The sequence below is a fragment of the Rhinolophus ferrumequinum genome, chromosome 24, assembly GCF_004115265.2.
Source record: "Rhinolophus ferrumequinum isolate MPI-CBG mRhiFer1 chromosome 24, mRhiFer1_v1.p, whole genome shotgun sequence".
Classification (NCBI taxonomy): Eukaryota; Metazoa; Chordata; class Mammalia; order Chiroptera; family Rhinolophidae; genus Rhinolophus; species Rhinolophus ferrumequinum.
The window spans coordinates 13,307,199-13,327,875 of record NC_046307.1 but is presented as its reverse complement, the minus strand read 5'-3'; the positions used below and the strand labels follow the sequence as shown (position 1 = coordinate 13,327,875).

General features: G+C 40.8%; 1 protein-coding gene and 1 pseudogene across 3 annotated transcripts; both read left to right on the top strand.

Moving 5' to 3' along the window:
• The first annotated feature begins 225 nt into the window (after nucleotides 1-225).
• LOC117016724 (bromodomain-containing protein 8) lies at nucleotides 226-19,168 on the top strand. Of its 3 annotated transcripts, XM_033096324.1 has the most exons (22): nucleotides 226-374; nucleotides 1,215-1,311; nucleotides 5,713-5,782; nucleotides 6,347-6,396; nucleotides 7,239-7,361; nucleotides 7,486-7,566; nucleotides 7,989-8,053; nucleotides 8,723-8,859; nucleotides 9,393-9,611; nucleotides 10,018-10,156; nucleotides 10,990-11,199; nucleotides 11,608-11,888; nucleotides 12,231-12,683; nucleotides 13,084-13,177; nucleotides 13,379-13,425; nucleotides 14,195-14,409; nucleotides 14,792-14,884; nucleotides 15,082-15,150; nucleotides 15,553-15,730; nucleotides 16,577-16,681; nucleotides 17,134-17,178; nucleotides 18,795-19,168. In XM_033096324.1, exons 1-22 carry the CDS (start codon nucleotides 356-358, stop codon nucleotides 18,852-18,854), a joined length of 2,850 nt encoding a protein of 949 aa, XP_032952215.1. In that variant the 5' UTR covers nucleotides 226-355; the 3' UTR covers nucleotides 18,855-19,168. The 3 variants fall into 3 exon arrangements, with proteins under 3 accessions (XP_032952215.1, XP_032952216.1, XP_032952217.1); XM_033096325.1 differs by lacking the exon at nucleotides 9,393-9,611 and having other exon boundaries at nucleotides 8,723-8,858; nucleotides 10,017-10,156; XM_033096326.1 differs by lacking the exons at nucleotides 10,990-11,199; nucleotides 17,134-17,178.
• LOC117016726 (60S ribosomal protein L23a-like) lies at nucleotides 6,404-7,228 on the top strand (annotated as a pseudogene).
• Nucleotides 19,169-20,677: the final 1,509 nt, after the last annotated feature.

Genomic DNA, 20,677 nt, shown 5'->3' with positions numbered 1-20,677 from the left:
TTTGACCTCTCAACTCTAAAGTGGGTCCGGGTTACCAACTGTTGGAGTTTGGGGTTGGGGCACTTGGAATTCCCGCTTAACACTTTTTCTTGAACCGTAGGCATTTCTTTGCTAAAAACCCTAAAGGAAGTCCTGAGGCTTCAGCCGCCATCCTCTGTCCTTCTTTAGCACATTCCTTCCCAGGAGCGCAAAAGAGAATTGGTTTACGGGGCTTGTTTTACTTGGGGTGGAGGGTGGGGACTACATTTCCCAGGAAGCAGCGCAAGCAAACGCCCGGACTCTATTGCCCAGAGTCCTCCGGGTTTCCGCCTTACCAGGCCGTCTTTCCTCGAGGGTTGGAGACTTCGAGGCCAAGATGGCGGCAGGAACGGGCAGTAAGTATCTGCGCTGCTTTTGCGTGGAAGGCCTTTGTAGAGCCGAGGCCAGGCATTAGATTTCTGTCACACGCTTAGGGAGTAGGAGAAATGATTTGCCAGAGAGCCCATGGTCTTCAGCGACCTGCGCTCGTCGGCGTTGTGAAGGCCAATGTTTGGGGGCGTCCGGAACTGTAGGGTTTTGTTTCTCAGGGAGGCCGCGGAGATTTGAGAGAAGCAGCTCAGCGAATCCTTGTATGTTTGGGAGCGGTATGGGGTGAGCGACAAAGGTGCTCTGGAAGACTCGGGCGTGCAGACGAAGACGTGTTGTGAGCCGTACGGAGCGGCCCACATATCCGAGAGCCATTCATATTCTGACCAACGTTTGTGAGGCCTGTACCCTGTCTCCCACAGAAATGGGATATTTTAACCAAGAGCCCTTTCTGCCACTGGGGAAATTGCGTTTCTTGCATCTCAGCCATTTTCCTCGGTTTCATGGATTGAAAATGTCTTTTAGGCCCGACGACTAAAGTGGGGGTGGGGGGTGGTGAATTGCTGAAACAAGTAAACAAGTTTATGCTAAGAAGGAGGCGGGGCAGTAGGGCAGTGGCCGCTGGGAATCATGGGGAAAAAACCCTTGCGTTCAAATGGGGATAAAGTATGTGCGTATTCTTAAAACTGGACCATTGGGAAGTACAGCTTTATTTTAAATCTGACATCTGAGGTGAAAAATCAAGATTTGATGATAGTAGCTCACTTTGTCCGTACGAATTGGGATGTTTTGTATTAGGTGTTTAGGTCTCCCTTTGGGGCTTAGAACTAGTGTCTCAGTGGTTGCCTTTAAGCCCTCTCTCCTTTCAGAACACAAGCTGCTGAGTACTGGCCCCACAGAACCATGGTCCATCCGAGAGAAGCTGTGTTTAGCGTCTTCTGTCATGAGGAGTGGAGATCAAAATTGGTAATGTATCTAGGATGCCTGATTTCTTGGGTCTTTGAAACTGTTGGGGTTTTTTTATAATAGTGGAAGCTTATGGTTAATCATACTACCTTTAGGCACTACTACTTTTAACAGCTTTATTGAGATATAATTCACAGACTATAAAATTAGCCCAGTAGATTCGCAGAATTTAGTATATTCACAGAGTTGTGCAACCATCAGTCACTCTACAATCTCCTCTCCACCTTGCTTAATCACTCATCTACTTTCTCTTTCTAGATTGCCTATTCTGGACATTTTATATAAATGAAATCTTGATAAGTACATAACTGTATGGGTGTGCTGCGTTTTGTTTATCCATTCATCAGTTGATGAACATTTGGGTTGTTTCCACTTTGTTGACTATTATAATTAATCCTGCTATGAACATTTATGTATGAGGTTTTGTGCTGACATGTTTTCTAGTCTCTGAATTAAAAGAGTGGAATTGCTGGGTCATATGGTAAGTCTGTGTTTAACTTTTTGAGGAACTGCAAAAAGTGGCCCCACAATTTTACAATCCCACCAGCAATGAATGAGGGCCCAATTTCTCTGTATGTTAAACAACATGATTGTCTTTTTGATTATAGCCATACTAGTGGATATGAAATATATCATTGTGGTTTTGATGTGCATTTTCCTCACGACTAATGTTGTTGAGCATCTTTTCATGTATTTTTTAGTCATTTGTGTATCTACTTTGGAGAAAGGTCTGCTCAGATCCTTTGGATTACTTATTTTTATTACTTAGTTTTCAGAATTCTTTATATATTATCTGACATACATCCCTTGTCAGATAATTTGAAAATATTTCTCCTGTTTTGTGTGTCTTTTCACATTCTTGATTGGTATCGTTGAGAGCACAGAAGTTTTTAATTTTGACTTGTCCAATTTTTTCTTTTTGCTTGTGCTTTGGTGTCATAGCTAAGAAACAATTTATTTTTATGTTTTCTAAGAGCTTTATAGTTTGAGCTCTACACATTTAGATCTTTGATCCATTTTGAGGTAATTTTGTGTATATTCCAAAGCAGGGGTCTCTTTTGCGTGTAGATATCCACTGTCCCAGTACCCAGTATTTGTTGAAAAGACTATTCTTTGCCTATTGAATTGTCTTGACACTCCAATATTTATTTTTTTTAACTTTTATTTATTTAAGTGTGGTTTTCCAGGACCCATCACTTCCAAGTCAAGTAGTCGTTTCAATCTAGTTGTGGAGGGTGCAGCTCACAGTGGCCCATGCGGGGATCGAACTAGCAACCCTGGTGTTACGAGGATCGCGCTCTACCCAGCTGAGCTAACCGGCTGCCCCCCAATATTTCTTTTTAAGTACCAGATATTTCTTTTTAAGTACCAGATAGTAAGTTTCCAATCTTTTTTGCTATCAGGACATATATTCTTTTTCATTTTTAACATTTTTCTCTCCCCCCCACCCCTCTTCTAAGGATCTAAGGACACTTTTTAATTGTTTTAAGCCTTATAATTACTTAATGTACACATTGCTTTTATATGGTGTATCTCTACTTCTTTAACCATTCAGATGAGTTTCCAAATCACCATTACTGGTCACAGTTAGCATTTCTGCGACTTTACATATGTACGAAATAACTTTTCAAAGATGAAACCAGGATATTCTAGATAGCAGCTGTTCTTGAGTCAAAATAAATGGTAAACCCCAAGAAAAAATGAATCACACTAATTTGATAAATCTCAGATTGTACTTAAATATATCAACTCAAATACAGAGGATATTAAAAAAAATGTATACACATTTTAGGAAAGAAAGAAATTTGTTAAAATTGTAATATTCAATATATACTGATAAAAGATGAATACAAGTCATGTGTATACGTTTTTTGGGCACCCCCCCATTATAAACTGAACTCTTTTAAACAAACCAACCAGGTTAAGTTGGTTTGAAGTACAATGTATTTTTGTCTTTGTCCCTTTTTCTTCGGACCCTCGTCATAAAACCCTTTGATTTTTCACTTGTCTTTCTTTTTTGCGGAAGTACTAAGTCCTACGGTTCAAACTTCACCCCTACCGTTGTCTTCCTCCCATTGCTGTACCCCCCTCTCTCCCAGTGTTAGCAGTTTCTTGTGTTTCTCCAGCATTACTTTTGTATATATGAGCAAATATGTGCATACATTTTCTTTCTCCCCCTCCTTTTTAAACACAAATGGTTATGTACTGTTTTTTACCTTGCTGCTGCTTTTCTCCTCTCTCTAAATTAGTACTATGTTTTATAGGTTGTTTTATATCTCTATATGAAAATCTATCATTCCTTTTTTTTTTTAACATGCATGGTATTTTATGGATATAAAGATAAACTGAAAGAATTATTGCATCAAAGAATACATGAGTTTATAAAATTTGATAAATATTCAGATTGTTTGAATTTATACTCTTGTTGGTGACATATCAGAGTATCTGTTTTTTGTGCCCTGGTTCATAGAATGTGTTAGGTGTTTTTTATCTTTGGCAATACTAATCTTTGGCAATGTTATAAAAGGTGAGAAATATTTCTCATATTTTTCATTTGCATTTATCCTATGATGAATGAGGTTAACTACCTTCTTGTGTTAAAGAGCCACTTATATCTTCTTTTCTGTAAACTGATTTTTTCCCCATTTTTCCATGTGTTGTATTAGTCTTCTTTAATTTGGCGGGGCTCTTTATATGTTGGGGAAATTAGCCATTTGAACCGTCTGATGCATTCTTTTTTCCTTTTAAAGATTTTATTGGGGAAGGGGAACAGGACTTTATTGGGGAACAGTGTATACTTCCAGGACTTTTTTCCAAGTCAAGTTATTGTTCTTTCAATCTTAGTTGTGGAGGGTGCAGTTCAGCTCCAGGTCCAGTTGCTGCTGTTAGTTGCAGGGGGCGCAGCCTACCATCCCTTGCGGGAGTTGAACCGGCAACCTTGTGGTTGAGAGGACACGCTCCAACCAACTGGGCCATCCGGGAGGCAGCTCAGCTCAAGGTGCCATGTTCAATCTTAGTTGCAGGGGGCAGAGCCCACCATCCCTTGAGGGACTCGAGGAATTAAACTGGCAGCCTTGTGGTTGAGAGCCCACTGGCCCATGTAGGAATCAAACCGGCAGCCTTTGGAGTTAGGAGCATGGAGCTCTAACCGCCTGAGCCACCGGGCCGGCCCCTGATGCATTCTTTTGAAACTAATGTGCCATTTGGCTATGGCTTATATTTTTACACTAAGACTTTTAAAGTGTAGTTTATTAATAATTTTCTTTTATAGCCCCTGGATTTTGTGTCATAAATAGAAAGTTCTTACCTGGTCTGAGATTATAAAATAATTTTTCTATGATTTCTTCTAGTACTTTCATGGTTAAATTTTTTTAAACATTTAAATCTGTGATCCCTTTGGGGCTTTTCTTGGTATAAGATGTAAATTATGGATCAAACTTTATTTTTTGCTTATAGCTACCCATATAACAATGTTAAGTAAACTTTTTTGTAAAGGAAAGGAGCTCTGTGATACCATTATCCCAACAGAAAATTTTAAAACTTTTTAAAGTTAAGAAATATTTCAACCACATTGAGAAGTATGGAGAATAACATAGATTGCCATGTACCCGGTACCTGGATATAACCTGAATATAAATCTTAATATTTTGTCATGTTTCCTTCAGATTTTCTTAAACAGATACAGTTGAAGCCTTTGTCCACTCTTCATTGATCCCATTCCAGTGGAACTATTTTCATTTTTGCCTGTTTCTTAGTCTTTATACCTACAACTTCTAAAAAGGTTGCATGATGCATCATAGCAGAAAATTATGTCACCTTTTATTAGTTAATATTATGTTATAAACATGTCCCATGTCATCATATATATTTCACAGTTATTTTTATGGACTCTTTCATAGAGTTGAAGTGCCTTAAGTTAAACAACCTCTTGCAGCCATTTAGGAAAAAACCTAACTTCATCAATCTGATCGAGTCTACATGGTGCATTCTTCTTGGTGCTTGCTTCTTTCGTTAAATTATTTCCTACATTACATTCCTAGGAGCTGTATTAGTGGATCAAAAGTACTTTTTTGGATCTGTAGTATATCACAAATTGCTTTTCAAAAGGCATATCTTTTCTAAAAAAAACAAAATCAATATAAAAATATTTTCCCAAATGAACAGAAATGATAGTTTATTAGGTTCTAATACCTTCGCTTTACCCAGGAAATATATCACTTAGGAAAACTTTAGTGATGACTCTTTCCCTCTAAATTTTCAAGTCCTTGTGTCATTTTCCATAGTCACATATTCCAGTATACTTCTCAGTGGTAGGTTTTCACTCCAAACCTTGAACTCTTGGTACTTTTCCTCTTTATTTTTTCCTGTTTGGTGTGTCATAAGGCTTTTCTCATTTTGTAGGGTATCAGTTAGCAGAGCAATCAAACCCTTTGCAGAACCTGGCCGCCCTCCAGACTGGTTCTCTCAAAAAGTAAGTTCCCAAGCAAGTGCTCTTTGAGATGTGAAGTGGGTTCTCTTCCAGGCCTTGCCCTTTAATCACAAGGCTTTTTTTAATACCGTGAAGAGGAAAACTTAAGAATACTTTTCCTTTTCCCCTGTTTGCCAATCCATCAATCAATATATGCTTGTATTACAAACTATTGTTGTCAATGTAGCGTAACAGTTAACAGCTCAAGCTTGGGATTTAGACAGATCTAGGTTGTATGATGACTCCATTTAAAAACTTTGGACCATGATCCTCAGTTTTCTCATTTGTAAAGTAGAGATAAAGTTGCTTCCCGATTGTTTTAGAGATTCACTTGAGGTAATACTTGTAAAGTATTTAGCACAGTGCCTTGCCATGTGGTAATTACTCTGTAGATATTAGCTGTAAATATTTGCCATTATTCTGATTTCATTGTAAAATAATTTGCTCTTCTAGAAAGCACTCGTGTTACATATAGCTCCCCTCTCTGAACCTTTCTAGTATGTGGAAACTTTGAAAGGTCATTCCTTTCCAGGTTTGCTCATCCTATTTTCACTCTTTTCCACATAGCATTGTGCTTCCCAGTACTCCGAACTTCTAGAGACCACTGAGACCCCAAAGTGAGTACAAAGCCGGGTATTTAAGTCTTTTTAGTGGAGAGTGTTTACTGAGGAAGTCTAGTTTTCTATCAATTCATATTACTGGGTGATAAAAGTATGAGACCTTTTCATGAAGATGGCTCCAAAAGCGAAGAAGGAAGCCCCTGCCCCTCTCAAAGCCAAAGCCAAAGCAAAGGCTTTGAAGGCAAAGAAAGCAGTCCTAAAAGGCATCCACAGCCACAAAAAAAGATCCAGATGTCATCCACCTTCCGAAGGCCCGAGACACTGCGGCCCCAAAGGCAGCCTAAATATCCTCGGAAGAGCGCCCCCAGGAGAAACAAGCTTGACCACGGTGCCATCATCACATTCCCCCTAACTACCGAGTCAGCCATGAAGAAGATAGAAGACAGCAATACACTGTGTTCATTGTGGATGGCAAGGCCAACAAGCACCAGTTCCAAGAGGCTGTGAAGAAGCTTTATGACATTGACGTGGCCAAGGTCAACACCCGGATCAGGCCTGATGGAGAGAAGGCATATGTTCCCCTAGCTCCTGACTATGATGCGTTGGATGTTGCCAACAACATTGGGATCACCTACACGGAGTCCAATTGGCTAATTCTAAATACAAAAGTTTTTCACTGTATGTTTGTTTCTTTATGTTGATTTCTGGTTGTGCTGGGGGGAGGCCATACTGTGGTATATACTTGTACACAATAAACAACAGGGTTTATGCAAAAAAAAAAAAAATTATAAGAGAAGTTACCTGTAGTTAGGTGGTAGAGAAAGCTCAAAGAAAGCACGTGGGAGTGGAAACATGTTTTCTTACTCAAGTATGTATGTGTTTATTTTAATTTTCCACAGACGGAAACGGGGTGAAAAGGGAGAAGTGGTAGAAACTGTTGAAGATGTCATTGTTCGGAAACTGACTGCTGAACGAGTTGAGGAACTAAAGAAAGTGATAAAGGAAACCCAAGAAAAATATAGGTACTTATCAGAGAGATGCCAATTGGTTGGGAGAGACAAAGGAGGCTGACTTCTAATACTGCTCAGAATTTTTTAAATAGCAGATTAAAAAACCCAGTCTACCTACTATTTTTTCTTCCTACAGACGGCTGAAAAGAGATGCAGAACTAATTCAAGCTGGGCACATGGACAGCAGACTGGATGAGCTTTGCAATGACATTGCGATGTGGGTTATATTATATTGTTCTTCTGTCTATACACCTTTCTCTCTTTTTACCCCCTTCTCTCCTTGAGTTATCTGGCTTACTTCCTCCATCTGTCATTCCTTTAGACTTGACAGATTCTGGAAGGGGAAAACTGCAAGAGTGGCCTGGTAGCTGGGAGGGGGCAATATTCCTAGAATATAATGTGGTGGACATTTCAATGTGAGAACATGACTTTGTTCTAACTTACAAGTGGCTCTAGTTTGTGTGGGTGAAGAACTGGTAGTTAGCAGTACACTCGAAATTCCATTTTGCTGATAAGGATTTCTTTTTTAGATCTTTCCTCCAGAAAGTGCTAGCCTGGCAAAAAATTTCCTTTTGAGGGCATTGAGAACTGTGGAGGAGCTAGAGCTGGCTAGGATCTAACCCTTAATTCCCCCTTTAGGAAAAAGAAATTGGAAGAAGAAGAAGCTGAAGTAAAGAGGAAGGCTACAGATGCTGCATATCAAGGTAAGCTGAACCTAGTGACTGTTTAGCAACTGACTCTACAGTACTACAGGCTAATGACAGTTGAAAATATTTTGTAACAGAGAATTTACTAATTCCAATTTATTTGCACACTTTTCTCTTTCATCATCTCTTACCAGAATGAAAACATCCTTTTATGTCCAGGAAGAAACTTAGAAAATGAGCTCTGCTCAGATCTCACTAGATCTTTTAGGACATAAAGGGTTGATAAGACAGTGAACATAATTAAGATTTTAGAAGTCAAAGGTGTGTCAAAAGTTACACTAGCTCAGTCACTAGATAAGGGGAGGGACTTAAGCTTTTGTAACTAGGAATATATGCTGTGAGCTAATGAGGTCTTTCCCTCTTGTTAAAAGCAGAATCGTAATAAGTTGCTGAAGAGGATATTGAGAGGTGTTTAAGCCACTTTCCTACTCTAAGGACATTTGGGGTAGTTGAATAGTTAAATGGGTTTGCTTAGGGTGAGAATTTGTCTTAGGTGACTTTTCCTATCTTACTGGTAGAAGTGTTTAAAGCTTTCTAGTCCAACTCATGATGCTGTTTCAGTAATGCAACATCCCTATTTGTCCTTTATTATATAATAGTCAAGGAGTGTCTGGTTTCATTTATTTAATCTTGAAGACTTAGAAATTGTTCTCTTACATGTTCTAGCTCGTCAAGCAGTAAAAACACCTCCTCGGAGGTTACCTACTGTGATGGTCCGCTCTCCTATAGATTCGGCCTCCCCAGGAAGTGATTATCCCACTTGGGATTTGACTGCAACCACTATGGAAGAGGCTACTTCTGGGTGAGTATATTTCCATCTGCAGGAATTAATCAGCAAAGGGCAATAAGCCAGCAGAGAGCTGAGTGATCAGGAAACCACTTTTGGCCTAGAGGCAACTTCCTCTCTTGGTCTGAATGCTAAAGACTTAATTTACCTTGTTTTGTGCTCTAAGATAAGGATGGACCTGAAAACATAGAGCTTTTGACCTTTTGAGAGATAGGTAAAAGACTATGTCAAGGAATTGTGTTAAGTGTGCTAGTCTTATGAAATTCCTGCTAAAATAAGGGACTGTGACCTTGTAAATATAATATTGGTAGTGGGTAAGGAGATTGTAAACGGAAGGTGGGGCAGAATGGTTGGATCATTGTGGGTTAGAGTGTAAGAGAAACAATTGTGGGGAAGAAAGGTGTGGCTGAGAGCAGGAGGGGTAGAGGGTTTCTGGGCAATTCCTCTCAGGACTAATAAAGTAATAGTTAGACACACTAATCCATCCAGATTCGTAGGGAACCTTCCAGAGTTTGAGAAGTCAGATAAAGGTTCTCTGTTGTCTCTTAGGTAACCCCTGGGACTTTGCCGAGTACCCCAGTCACCTCGTTTCCTGGGATTCCTGACACCCTTCCTCCAGGCTCTGCACCCTTAGAAGCCCCCATGACCCCAGTAACAGATGATTCACCCCAGAAAAAGATGCTTGGACAGAAAGCAACTCCACCCCCCTCCCCTCTGCTGTCAGAGCTCTTGAAGAAGGGCAGCCTCCTGCCTACTAGCCCCAGACTGGTATGGAGACTTCTGTGGGTGTTTGAGAGCTGTGGTGATTTAGTACTTTGGAAGGGAGTGCCTGGGACCTAAAATATGACATGGAAAAAAAGTTCAAAACAGGAATAGATTTCCTAATTAAACATTAATTAAGGAAAAAAAAAAACCAAAAAAAACAAAACCCAACACAGTAAGTTGATAGTATCCTTGGGTCCTGAGGTATCTGAAACCATTGTTGTTTTGGTTCTCTTCTCCAGAGAACTCCTGTTAAAAAGTTTTGAAAATTAGTTTCCCTTGGGTCTAAAATTACTCTCTTTGGATATTAACTTTAGTTTTGTGAAGTTTGGTCAACTGCTGGAGCTTTTTTTGGGAAGTGGTAGTAAAGGAAAGCTTGAGTGTAGCCTTCACCTCTATTCTTCCCTGGTAGGTAAATGAGAGTGAAATGGCTTCTGGCCACCTGAACAGTACAGGTGTCCTCCTGGAGGTAGGCGGGGTCCTTCCCATGATACATGGTGGGGAGATGCAGCAAACCCCCAGCACTGTTGCAGCCTCCCCTGCTGCCTCAGGTAAGTCACCACTTTTCCATTATCTACTTTACTTTACTTCAGAGATACTGAGCTTGGCATGGATGGCCCTTGTGGTTTCTAGCCTTTGTTACTAAGCAACTGTCAATCCTGCATTTAAAGCCCAACCCTGGAGCTACATTAATGTTAAACCACATTGTGTCCCAGGTTTTAAATCCATTCCACCTTTGAAATATTGATAGCCCTGGATGACCCAGCATAGATATTGATGAGAGGCATAGTGAAGAGTGAGGCTGCTTTTCTGGGGTTTGCAAAATCATGGAAGGGGTGTTATGGAATGGGGGTTAAGGTGTGGAGCAGGAGAACTGGAGTTGCATCTCAGGCCCACCACACACTGTTTTTGTGACCGTGGATAGGTAACTTTTGAGCCTCAGTTTCCTCTTTTATTAATTGCAATATATATACTTTATAAGGCTGTAGTGAGAATTAAGTATAAAATGTAAAGCCAAAAAATAAACTTGACAAAATACCAAACAAACATTAAATGTTGGCGTATTGAATTTGTGTGGACACGTTTAACCAGTAGAAGTGACAGATTTATTCATACCAGTTTTTTGTACGTTTAATTTTCTGAGGAAAAATTGCCACCCATTTTTCATATACGTTGTGTGTTCCAGTATTTTGGGTCATTCCTAACTTGGCAGAAGATCTTAAGTAAGGTTGGAGAAAGTAAGGATAAAGATAATGAACTTACTCAACAGAGGAGTTGCTTTCATCCTTCGAGACTAAAAATTTTCTTGGTTGTCTTAAAGTGGCTATTGCTTCTTGTTCACGTGCTTCCTTCTTACCGCATTTTGTGTACCTTTGTCTGTTAGGTGCTCCCACTCTTTCCCGGCTTTTAGAAGCTGGTCCTACACAGTTCACCACACCTCTTGCTTCCTTCACTACTGTTGCCAGTGAACCTCCAGTTAAACTTGTGCCACCCCCTGTAGAGTCTGTGTCCCAGGCTACCATTGTCATGATGCCTGCGCTGCCAGCACCATCCTCTGCTCCGGCTGTCTCCACTCCTGAGAGTGTAGCTCCAGGTGCGTCCCTTACCCACGCCCTGAGCAGCCTCTAGGTCCAAAATTTCATCTTGAGCTTCAGTTAGAGACGTGACCAGGAGCATCAGCTCCAATTCAGACGCTTCTGTTCTGTTCTCCATGGACATTTGCCATCTTTAGCCTTAGGAAAAAACAAGATGTGAGAAGAAGTGGGTGGGCATTTACGTGCTGGGGGAAATAGCTAAGTGTACACATAGAAGTGGGCTTGAACATGTGTTCCTACCTTACTTTCTAAATAAAAATGAGAAGAAAACATAGGTAGATGTAAGAACTTTTTCAGAGCTTTAGTGTATGAGTACTTGACATCTATCTGCAGCCTTGGTGTAATCTCCAGGTGGTCACATGGTACTAAGTAAGCTTCTGAGATGATTTTTTCTTCCTGTTATTCAGTGAGTCAGCCTGACACTTGTGTTCCCATGGAGGCTGTGGGGGATCCACATACTGTGACTGTTTCCATGGATAGCAGTGAAATCTCCATGATCATCAATTCTATCAAAGAAGAATGTTTCCGATCAGGAGTGGCAGAGGCTTCTGGAGGATCAAAGCCTCCCAGCATAGATGGGAAGGAAGATTTAGATTTGGCTGAGAAGATGGATATTGCCGTGTCTTACACAGGTGAAGAGCTGGACTTTGAAACTGTTGGAGACATCATTGCCATCATTGAGGACAAGGTAAGTGTTCAGCACAGCCCAAAAGAATCTCTCATGGGTCCTATATAGGCTTCTCTCCTCAGCCTCCCCTTGCTTCTCGTAGTAACAATTACATAAACAGTTCTCCTGCTTCTGCCAACTTGCTTCTCTATAGTCCCAAAACCCTTTGGTACTGACATACTAGTCCTCTCCCCAACCATTCCTGTTACTGGTTCGCATAGCACAGGGGCCTGTCCATTGGTTGCTTCTACTACATAGCGAAGCTGCAGGTTCAGGCCATCTCATTTGGTACTAACAAAATTGAGGGACTTGGGCTTCTTGGCTTCTTTCTGTGACTTCAGCAGTGTGTGTATTATGGGACAGGTAGATGATCATCCTGAAGTGCTGGATGTGGCAGCAGTGGAAGCGGCACTGTCTTTCTGTGAAGAGAATGATGATCCCCAGTCTCTGCCTGGCCCCTGGGAACACCCTATTCAGCAGGAGCGGGACAAGCCAGTAGCTCTCCCTGCACCAGAGTTGACGGTCAAGCAAGAGAGGCTGGACTTTGAGGAATCAGAAAACAAAGGAATCCATGAACTGGTGGACATCAGGGAACCCAGTGTTGAGATCAAAATGGAACCTACAGAACCAGAACAAGGCATTTCAGGGGCTGAAATAGTAGCTGGAGTTGTTCCAGGCACAAGTATGGAGCCACCAGAACTCAGGAGTCAGGACTTAGACGAGGAACCCAGAAGTTCTGTAAATGGAGAGATTGCTGAAGCAGAAGTTTCCAGTGGGAAAGGCGATGAGACTCCACTTACAACTGTGAAGACCGAGGTATTTAAGATCAGGGCTGGGAGGATGGAGGGTTATACTTTAGGAAAGAAGTGGCAGTTTAGGCCTTTGGTTTTGTTTGTTGCATTCCTGAGTTCTAACATGTTTAATGTATCTAAAGCCCATTGGTGTGATCAGTGCTATACGTACCGTGTTTCCCCGAAAATAAGACCTAGCTGGACGATCAGCTCTAATGCGTCTTTTGTAGCAAAAATTAATATAAGACCCGATTCTTAGCATAGGTATATACATATCCCCTTTCTGTTACGGTATATGTTAGAATATTACATGGGTAGGACGTAGAATTTCTTCTATAGCCTTATTATCATTGAAGAATAAAATTGTGTAAGATGTGGTGATTTACCAGTACTTAAGGTATTTATTTGTTCTTTTTGGTCTTCAGGCATCCCCGGAAAGCATGCTGTCTCCATCACAAGGCTCAAATCCCATTGAAGATCCTTTGGAGGGAGAGTCTCAGCACAAATTTGAAATGTCAGGTAAATAGTAAGGCCAGGAAATCTGTATTCTGTAACTAAGTTGAAATCATTTGCTTTGGCTGCTGAGGGATTGTGGGTTGTGGGCAAGTAGAAGAGGTAGAATAGGTCAGCATGGAAAGGAGAGCTGCAGGGAATTAATGTCCATAGGAAGGGGAAGGCTAAGGTGGAAAAATCTTCAGGTAGTCTTTCTCTCCTCTGCAGACTCATTGAAAGAAGAATCAGGGACTATTTTTGGAAGCCAGATAAAGGTATTTCAGACTTTTCTTTATTCCTCTTGCTGTGTGACTAGATTTCCCTATAGCACGACCTTTTTAATGAATTTCAGTAAATTGGCATCTTTATTCTCTGAGATGAGACTGGTTAAGGAGTTGCATGGGGAAAAGCTGCAGTGGATAGTCAGGCACAGTGGGAGAACAATCGATGGCAACATGTGCTTCCCGTCTGAAAGAGTTTGTGAACATCACAGACCTTTCTTTGCATATACTGCACAAAAAAGCTTTGATACATTCAGAGTGATTTGAAATGAATAGGGATATCAGAGCCAGGGAAACATAAGAAATCAGGTTATTAATTATACTATCCAGAGAAAATCATCCAAAATTTTCTTTTTAGAATTACTAAAGCAGTAGTAACAAACAGATTTAAAACAATGCGATGTGAGCTTGCTCCATCAGATAAGACACCAAATAAAAACTATTTTTGATAACTTTGTACTCAGGGTCAGAGTTCCTCTCAAGAGCAGGGGAAAGAAGGAACGCCTCTTAGCTTAGTCTTAAGTAGCTTTTTTTTTCCCTTCCTTTTGAAAGGATCCTGGTCTTTTCTTTGTCCAGGTTCTCAATTACTTCATTGATCAGTGTCTGTAAGTAGATGGTAGTATAAGTGATAGAGGGCTCAGTCAGGAAGCAGTGTGAGGCCATTTTCTAGAACTGATCTGACCCAAGAGCCAGATCATGTTATAATGACGCTTTGCTGGATAGCTTTGCTTACATTTGTTAACTGGAGCACACTGTGTCTAAGGATGCCCCAGGTGAGGATGAGGAGGAAGATGGAGTCAGTGAAGCGGCCAGCCTAGAGGAGCCTAAGGAAGAAGATCAAGGAGAAGGCTATTTGTCAGAGATGGATAATGAACCCCCTGTGAGCGAGAGTGATGATGGCTTTAGCATACACAATGCTACGCTGCAGTCCCACACACTGGCAGACTCCATCCCCAGCAGCCCTGCTTCTTCACAGTTGTGAGTATCTGAAATTTTTTGAGGTCAAGGCAGTGAAGGTGAGAAGTAGGAGAGGATCTTTTTTTTAAATCTTACTTTTTCATTTTCCCTTTCTTGGCTTGGAACAAATGCAGGCATACCTCGGAGATATTGCGGGTTTAGTTCCAGGCCACTGCAATAAACTGAGTATTGCAATAAAGCGAGTCATGATCTTTTTGCTGGTGGAGGAGGGTCTTGCCCTCAATTTGTAAAAAACGAAATATCTATGAAGCACAGTGAAGTGAAGCTCAATAAAACAAGATATGCCTGTAGCTGACAAGAAATATTTAGGGCTTTTTCTTTTTGTTTTTGACTTATGCCTAGTCAAACAGGTAGAAATACTTACGTATTTCTTTTATTTCAGTTCTGTCTGTAGTGAGGACCAGGAGGCTATTCAGGCACAGAAAATCTGGAAGAAAGCCATCATGCTTGTATGGAGAGCTGCAGCTAATCACAGGTGAGTGGGGGCTTTACCAGTTAGTAGGAACATTTTCTCCTGCTCCTCCTCATTGTTGGTAACTAGAAAAAAGTCTGAGTAGGCTTATATTGGACTGGTGGCAGTGGCTCTTACAACCTTTAGCTATTTAGGTCAAGTTCCCTCACCTGTGCTTTTGAAGGATAAGCCAGTAATAGCACCTTATTCTCTTTGGACAGGTATGCCAATGTCTTCCTGCAGCCAGTTACAGATGACATAGCACCTGGCTACCACAGCATTGTGCAGAGGTAAGCCATAATCCATTCAGCATGCTGACGTCTCTGGATTGTAAATTGTCCAGTCTTAGTGGATTTTGCTTTAGACAGTAAGTTTAAAGCAAATGTTTTTGATTTGAAGATCAGTTTAGTGAAGGTGACCAAGTACTAAACTGACCATTTCAGTGGCTGGATGACCAATAATAGTCTAAAAGAATTAACCTCTTTTATTACCGTTCTCAGTGCTTATTATACAGACTGACTTTGATTTTTGGGTTAAGTGCATGTTTCAGGGTGAGGGGTTGGTATTTGAATCCTGGCAGTTGGGACTGAAGGGATATATTAGAAGGCCTATATATGGTAATAACATATTCAGGGATCCAGTTGAGTCCTCTTCCTTTCTCCGCTGCCATTTACCAATCCTTTTTTTTTCAGGCCTATGGATTTGTCAACTATTAAGAAAAACATTGAAAATGGACTGATACGCAGCACAGCTGAATTTCAGCGTGACATTATGCTGATGTTCCAGAATGCTGTAATGTATAATAGCTCAGACCATGATGTCTATCACATGGCCGTAGAGATGCAGCGAGATGTCCTGGAGCAGATCCAGGTACTTTGAGGACCTTTAGTGTTTTAGCAAGGATGAAATGAAAATACTCGAGGGAAAGATTCATATTGCTGTCAGGAAGGGGTGCTATGGCTTTTACTTGGAATAGTTAGGAACATAAATTTTGTTCTTGCTGGATTTATGTTAGTTTTCTCATGTTGGTTTGTTTGGTAAAAGAGTTGTGAGAATAGTCTACCTTTCTTGGGCAAGTTTCCTGAAGTTTTTTAAATAAAATTCTTATAAAATGGTGAGTGTATATTTTTGATTACGTTAAGTATGTACATATTAGACAATCAACAAATATCCTCTCCGTTTTCATCACAGATAACCTGCTTCTGTTATGTAGTTGCATTACCAGGTACCCTTTGGGATATTGAATTTGAAGGGATGTGGTCTATCTCTGCAGAGTTTGCCAAGTTACTTAAATTACTTGATGATCTTTGATTCATCTAGTTGTTTTTTTTTCTTGAGGGCGCAGCTCACAGTGGCCCATGTGGGGATCGAACCAGCAACCTTGGTGTTATTAGCACTACGTTCTAACCAACTGAGCTAACCGTCCACCCCCGATTCATCTAGTTTTATTCTCTTTCTCAGAGCATAGAGATTTTGATCCTATATTATAGCAAAAAAGGGGGGAAAAAAAGTTGAGCTATTAGGCATTTTCCAATTCTTGAGCATATACAACAAGAATTAAAGCTTAGTATGCTAAACTTCTAATCAGTCAAGAAGTATTTGAAATGCTAATTGCAGAAGGATACTATATGAAGTCCTGTTTACAAAACCTAAGGTGTCTTTAATTCTTCCCCACTGGATCAGGTCTAGGGCCAACTGTGTTTCTTCTCCCTGCAGCAATTCCTGGCCACACAGTTGATTATGCAAACATCTGAGTCTGGGATCAGTGCTAAAAGTCTTCGAGGGAGAGATTCTACCCGCAAACAGGATGCTTCAGAGAAGGTGAGGAGCCCAAGAAAGGCCTGTGTGCCAGTGCTAGAAGTCTGAAGCATCCAAAGAACCTTACGTTACTGCCAGGCTTCTATATTCCAATGGTGTACATATAGATCTTAGAATGGTGGTTGTTTGCTCCCATACAAACAGAAGAAACCTGCTGTGACTGGAAGGCCTAGTCACATGGGAGAAATTGTGAGCTGAGTGAGCGAATTACTAATTTCTCTGGGAGAGTGCTCTCAAGGTGGGGGAAACGTCTTAGCTTGCAGCAGTTGGGGACCATCAGTTCCCGTTCTAGAGGCATAATGGCCAGATTGCTTTTGAATCTCTTTCCTCTTATTCTTGAGTTTTAAAATTTTGTCTTGGTGTGTGTGGTGCTTGTGTCTCTGTCCTGAGGTTTGGGGTGCTTGCGGCTGAGAGTTTCCGTGGAACCTGATCAGTGTTTGTTTGTCCTCTGACAGGACAGTGTCCCCATGGGCTCTCCCGCCTTCCTTCTCTCTCTCTTTGTAAGTATTGAATGGCTGCAAGCGGTGGTGTTGCCACAGAGATTCTCAGCTCCTGCTGGGGGTGGGTGGCAGAGGGAAATCCAACATGCAGACTATGGCAATGAACTTCTGTTTATTCAGGTCATTGAGTAAGAAACTATCTCTTCTGCATTCCTGTCTTTCTGCATGTGTGTGTGTGTGGGCTGGGTAGGGACTTTTTACGAGTTCACTGGGCTGAAATGAGGTATTGATAAGGACGTAGGATGTACCTGCTCCTCGTTTCTTGACTCCACCTTTTGCCAATTCTTTTCTTACAAATAGAAAATTGTTCAGAGCAGCAGCAGCTAGCTGGCTTTCAAAAAGTGTTCATCGTACTGGCAGATACAGCACATAGTTTTTTTCTTTTCCCCTAACATGAAGCTGCAAGACTGATTCCTGATGCACAAGCACTCAGTAAAATGTAAGATAAAGATGTCCATAAAAATGAGCACTGCATACAGTAGTGGCTGATGGAGTTAGAGATAAGCTTAGTAAAGCTAACTAAAGACACTTATTCTTTCCTTCATGAATTGAACGACCCTCTGACTCTGTGTTGTTCATTATGGGGCACTGAGGCATGATCAAATGGAAAGGGCTTCAGGCTAGAAAACCACATGACCTTAAACTGACTGGATTATTTCATGGAGCCTTGCTTTCTTCATCTTTGTGATGGAACTAATACAATGAGGTACCTGTCCAGCCTACCTCACAGGGATGTTGTGAGGATAAAATGAGATAATTGGTATGGAACTGGCTTGAAAAATCATTAAAGTGTTCTACAAATGTAAGGTGGTATCTTTGTCCTTCCTGTTGCCTCAAAGGCAACTTGTGTTTGTAAGCTCTAAAAATTCTAGAGTCCTTGCATGTTAGAAATGTAAAAATGGCCTGGCCCAGCAAAAATGTTCACTAGTTCCTCTTGCCTACAGGCCTCAGCCTGTACCACAGACAGAACAGTATAATCTCCGTTCTTACTGGCCTGCAACAGTGACTCTGGATTCCCAAGCTACTGGCTGGCTGTTGCAAAGCTGGTTAATAGGACCTTTTATCTATTGAAGACAGCAAAGTGTTGCCCAAGAGGAAGGAGCTGGGCTACAGGGAGAGAGCAGCAGATGGAAAGAAGCCTTCTGATTGTCCAGATCTCATGGAAAACAACTGTCAGGAGGTGCTAGGGAACTAGTGCCAGGGTCAGTCTGCAGGAAAGGCCTTTCTTATAGGGACCGACAGCTGGACAGGTATGTTAGCCAAGAATCTCACTATCCACTGCCCTTTCTGACTCTCCCACCTTCCTTCTACTCTTCCTGTTCCTTTGCATATAATTTGGGGGCTGGGTGGGATGACTAATAGTCATTTTGTGGGACCCCAGGTGAACTCCAGTGACCTCTGTGGTGGGCAGGAGCAAGGTACTGTGTACTACGTATCCTCTCACAAACTACTACCAGGTGATTTTTAGCCCACTGTATGGGAAGACAGATACATATCCCTCATTTCCTGGATTTTTCTGCTGATTCCCCTCTCCCAAAAAACCAAATCCCCATACCTTCTCTCACTTTTTAAAACAATTCACTCATACGTCCTTTCTTTGTCTGCCTGTCATTTAGGATGGGGGTACCAGAGGGCGCCGCTGTGCCATTGAAGCAGATATGAAGATGAAAAAGTGAAGTCTCAGAGTACCCTCATTGAGCTGAACCTGGAAAAGAAGTAAACAAGATAGAGCTTGGGCTTGTGGGCCCAGTTCCAGACGTGGAAGTTACAGAAGAAGAGGCACCTGGGCCATGCAACATGAGCTGGAAAAATCTCTCTCGGAGAGTTGAAATAACACAATTGCCTGTTTTAGGGCACAAGTCATGGGCTATGTTAATGTCCTAATGTGTAGCTAGCAGATTGTAGCTAATTTGTATTGTCTTGTGAAGTGTACAGACTTTTTTAAAAAACCTGTGAAGTGTGTGTGTATACAATAAACTTGGAAAGAAAACTCTGGCCTTTGGTGTGTTCTGTGTGTGTGTGTGTGTGTGTGTGTGTGTGTGTGTGTGTAACTTGGGACTTCTTCTGCATAACTTTCATCATTTGTGCAAATACAGTTAGGGAAAGTGGTCTTAAAACATGAGCTGTTCTACTACAGCTCAGAGAAGGTAAGTAAACCAAGATTGAATTGGTAATGTCTTATGCAATAAAGACTATCTTATTAAGCTTTTCTTGGATATTTGGGAAAACTTAAAGGTTTTCAGAGTTCTCTGTTCATGGCATTGCTTAAAGAAGATCAAAGTATGGACATAGGTAGCACTGGCCTTTATCTAGGACTTTTGTCCTTAATACTGTTTTTGCAGATGGTATTTGTAGCACAGTATATTACTATTTCCTTCTTACCTATTTCTATGATTAGGGTTCTTGTGTATTTTAGAATTCATAACATTGTTACTTGAAGGCTAAACTCAGTTTAAGAGTTACCAAATTTATCACCTGTGTTCTAATTGCTCTTACTAAATAAAAATTAACTGAGTGAAATGAACTACTTACGAGCCTTTTAATATAAAGAGATGGAGATTACTGTAGTAGGGTATTGTCTAATACTTTGAATCTTCCTGAGAAAGATGTGTTTAAGAAAGATAAATAGAAGTCAGATCTTTTTGATTTAGATAAAACTTTAAAAGCTTGTTAGGATGCTAAGGAACTAGAAAATGGTCTTTGTGAGGTGATAGAAAAGAGTTCAGTCCAGGATTTAGAAAATTAAGGTTCAGTCCAGGAGTTAGAAAATTAAGTACAGTATATTCTCCAGGCAATATATAAACATGCATGTGATATAAGCAATGAAGCCCTAAAAGTTTGAGAAGCATATGGAAGAGGAGGTCCATTAAAAGACAGATTTGGGGTTGGTAGAGAAGGTGATTTGAAGGAGCTTAGCAAGCGAAGTTGAAGTAGGCATCTATGGTGGGGGCTATAAGGAGACAAATACTAGAATAGGGGTCGTATTGAGGAATTGTGAAATACAGATATCAGGCCAAGAGGACGAAATGGGCTGAGTATGGAGGACTTGCAGACAAATTTGTATTGAGATGATCGCTATTATAAAGCCTTGAATAGGGAGACTATTTGTTGAGAGTAGATTGAATTAAAGAGAGAAACTGAACAGGAGGCTATGGTATTTATTCAGGAACAAAGGATGGGCATTGAGAAAAATTGTGGAAGAAAATTGAGAAGTGGACTTGCTTACTGAATACAAGAAAAGGAGTCAAAACAGGATCAAGAAAATAGTGTTGATGGTGATAAGGAAATTGGGGACAGCAAATTATTTTGGAGATAAGTGATTTTAGTTTTTGAAATGTTGAGTTGAAGCAGGTGGTAGGGCACCAAAAGGGCATTGACTTTTGGGTACATGGAGAAATGCGACCAGAATGCACATAAGAAGTAAAGGTGGAGAGATGTGGGTGCCACCTGAATAGAAATTAAATTTGAAACCACAAAGTATATATTTTTTTAAAGGAAG

What these genes read in the sequence shown, in the direction of transcription:
- LOC117016724 (XM_033096324.1), top strand. An exon ending in TACAGATGCTGCATATCAAG is followed by an intron (nt 8,054 to 8,722) that starts GTAAGCTGAACC and finishes TACATGTTCTAG; the next exon opens with CTCGTCAAGCAGTAAAAACA. An exon ending in AGAGCTGCAGCTAATCACAG is followed by an intron (nt 14,885 to 15,081) that starts GTGAGTGGGGGC and finishes CTCTTTGGACAG; the next exon opens with GTATGCCAATGTCTTCCTGC.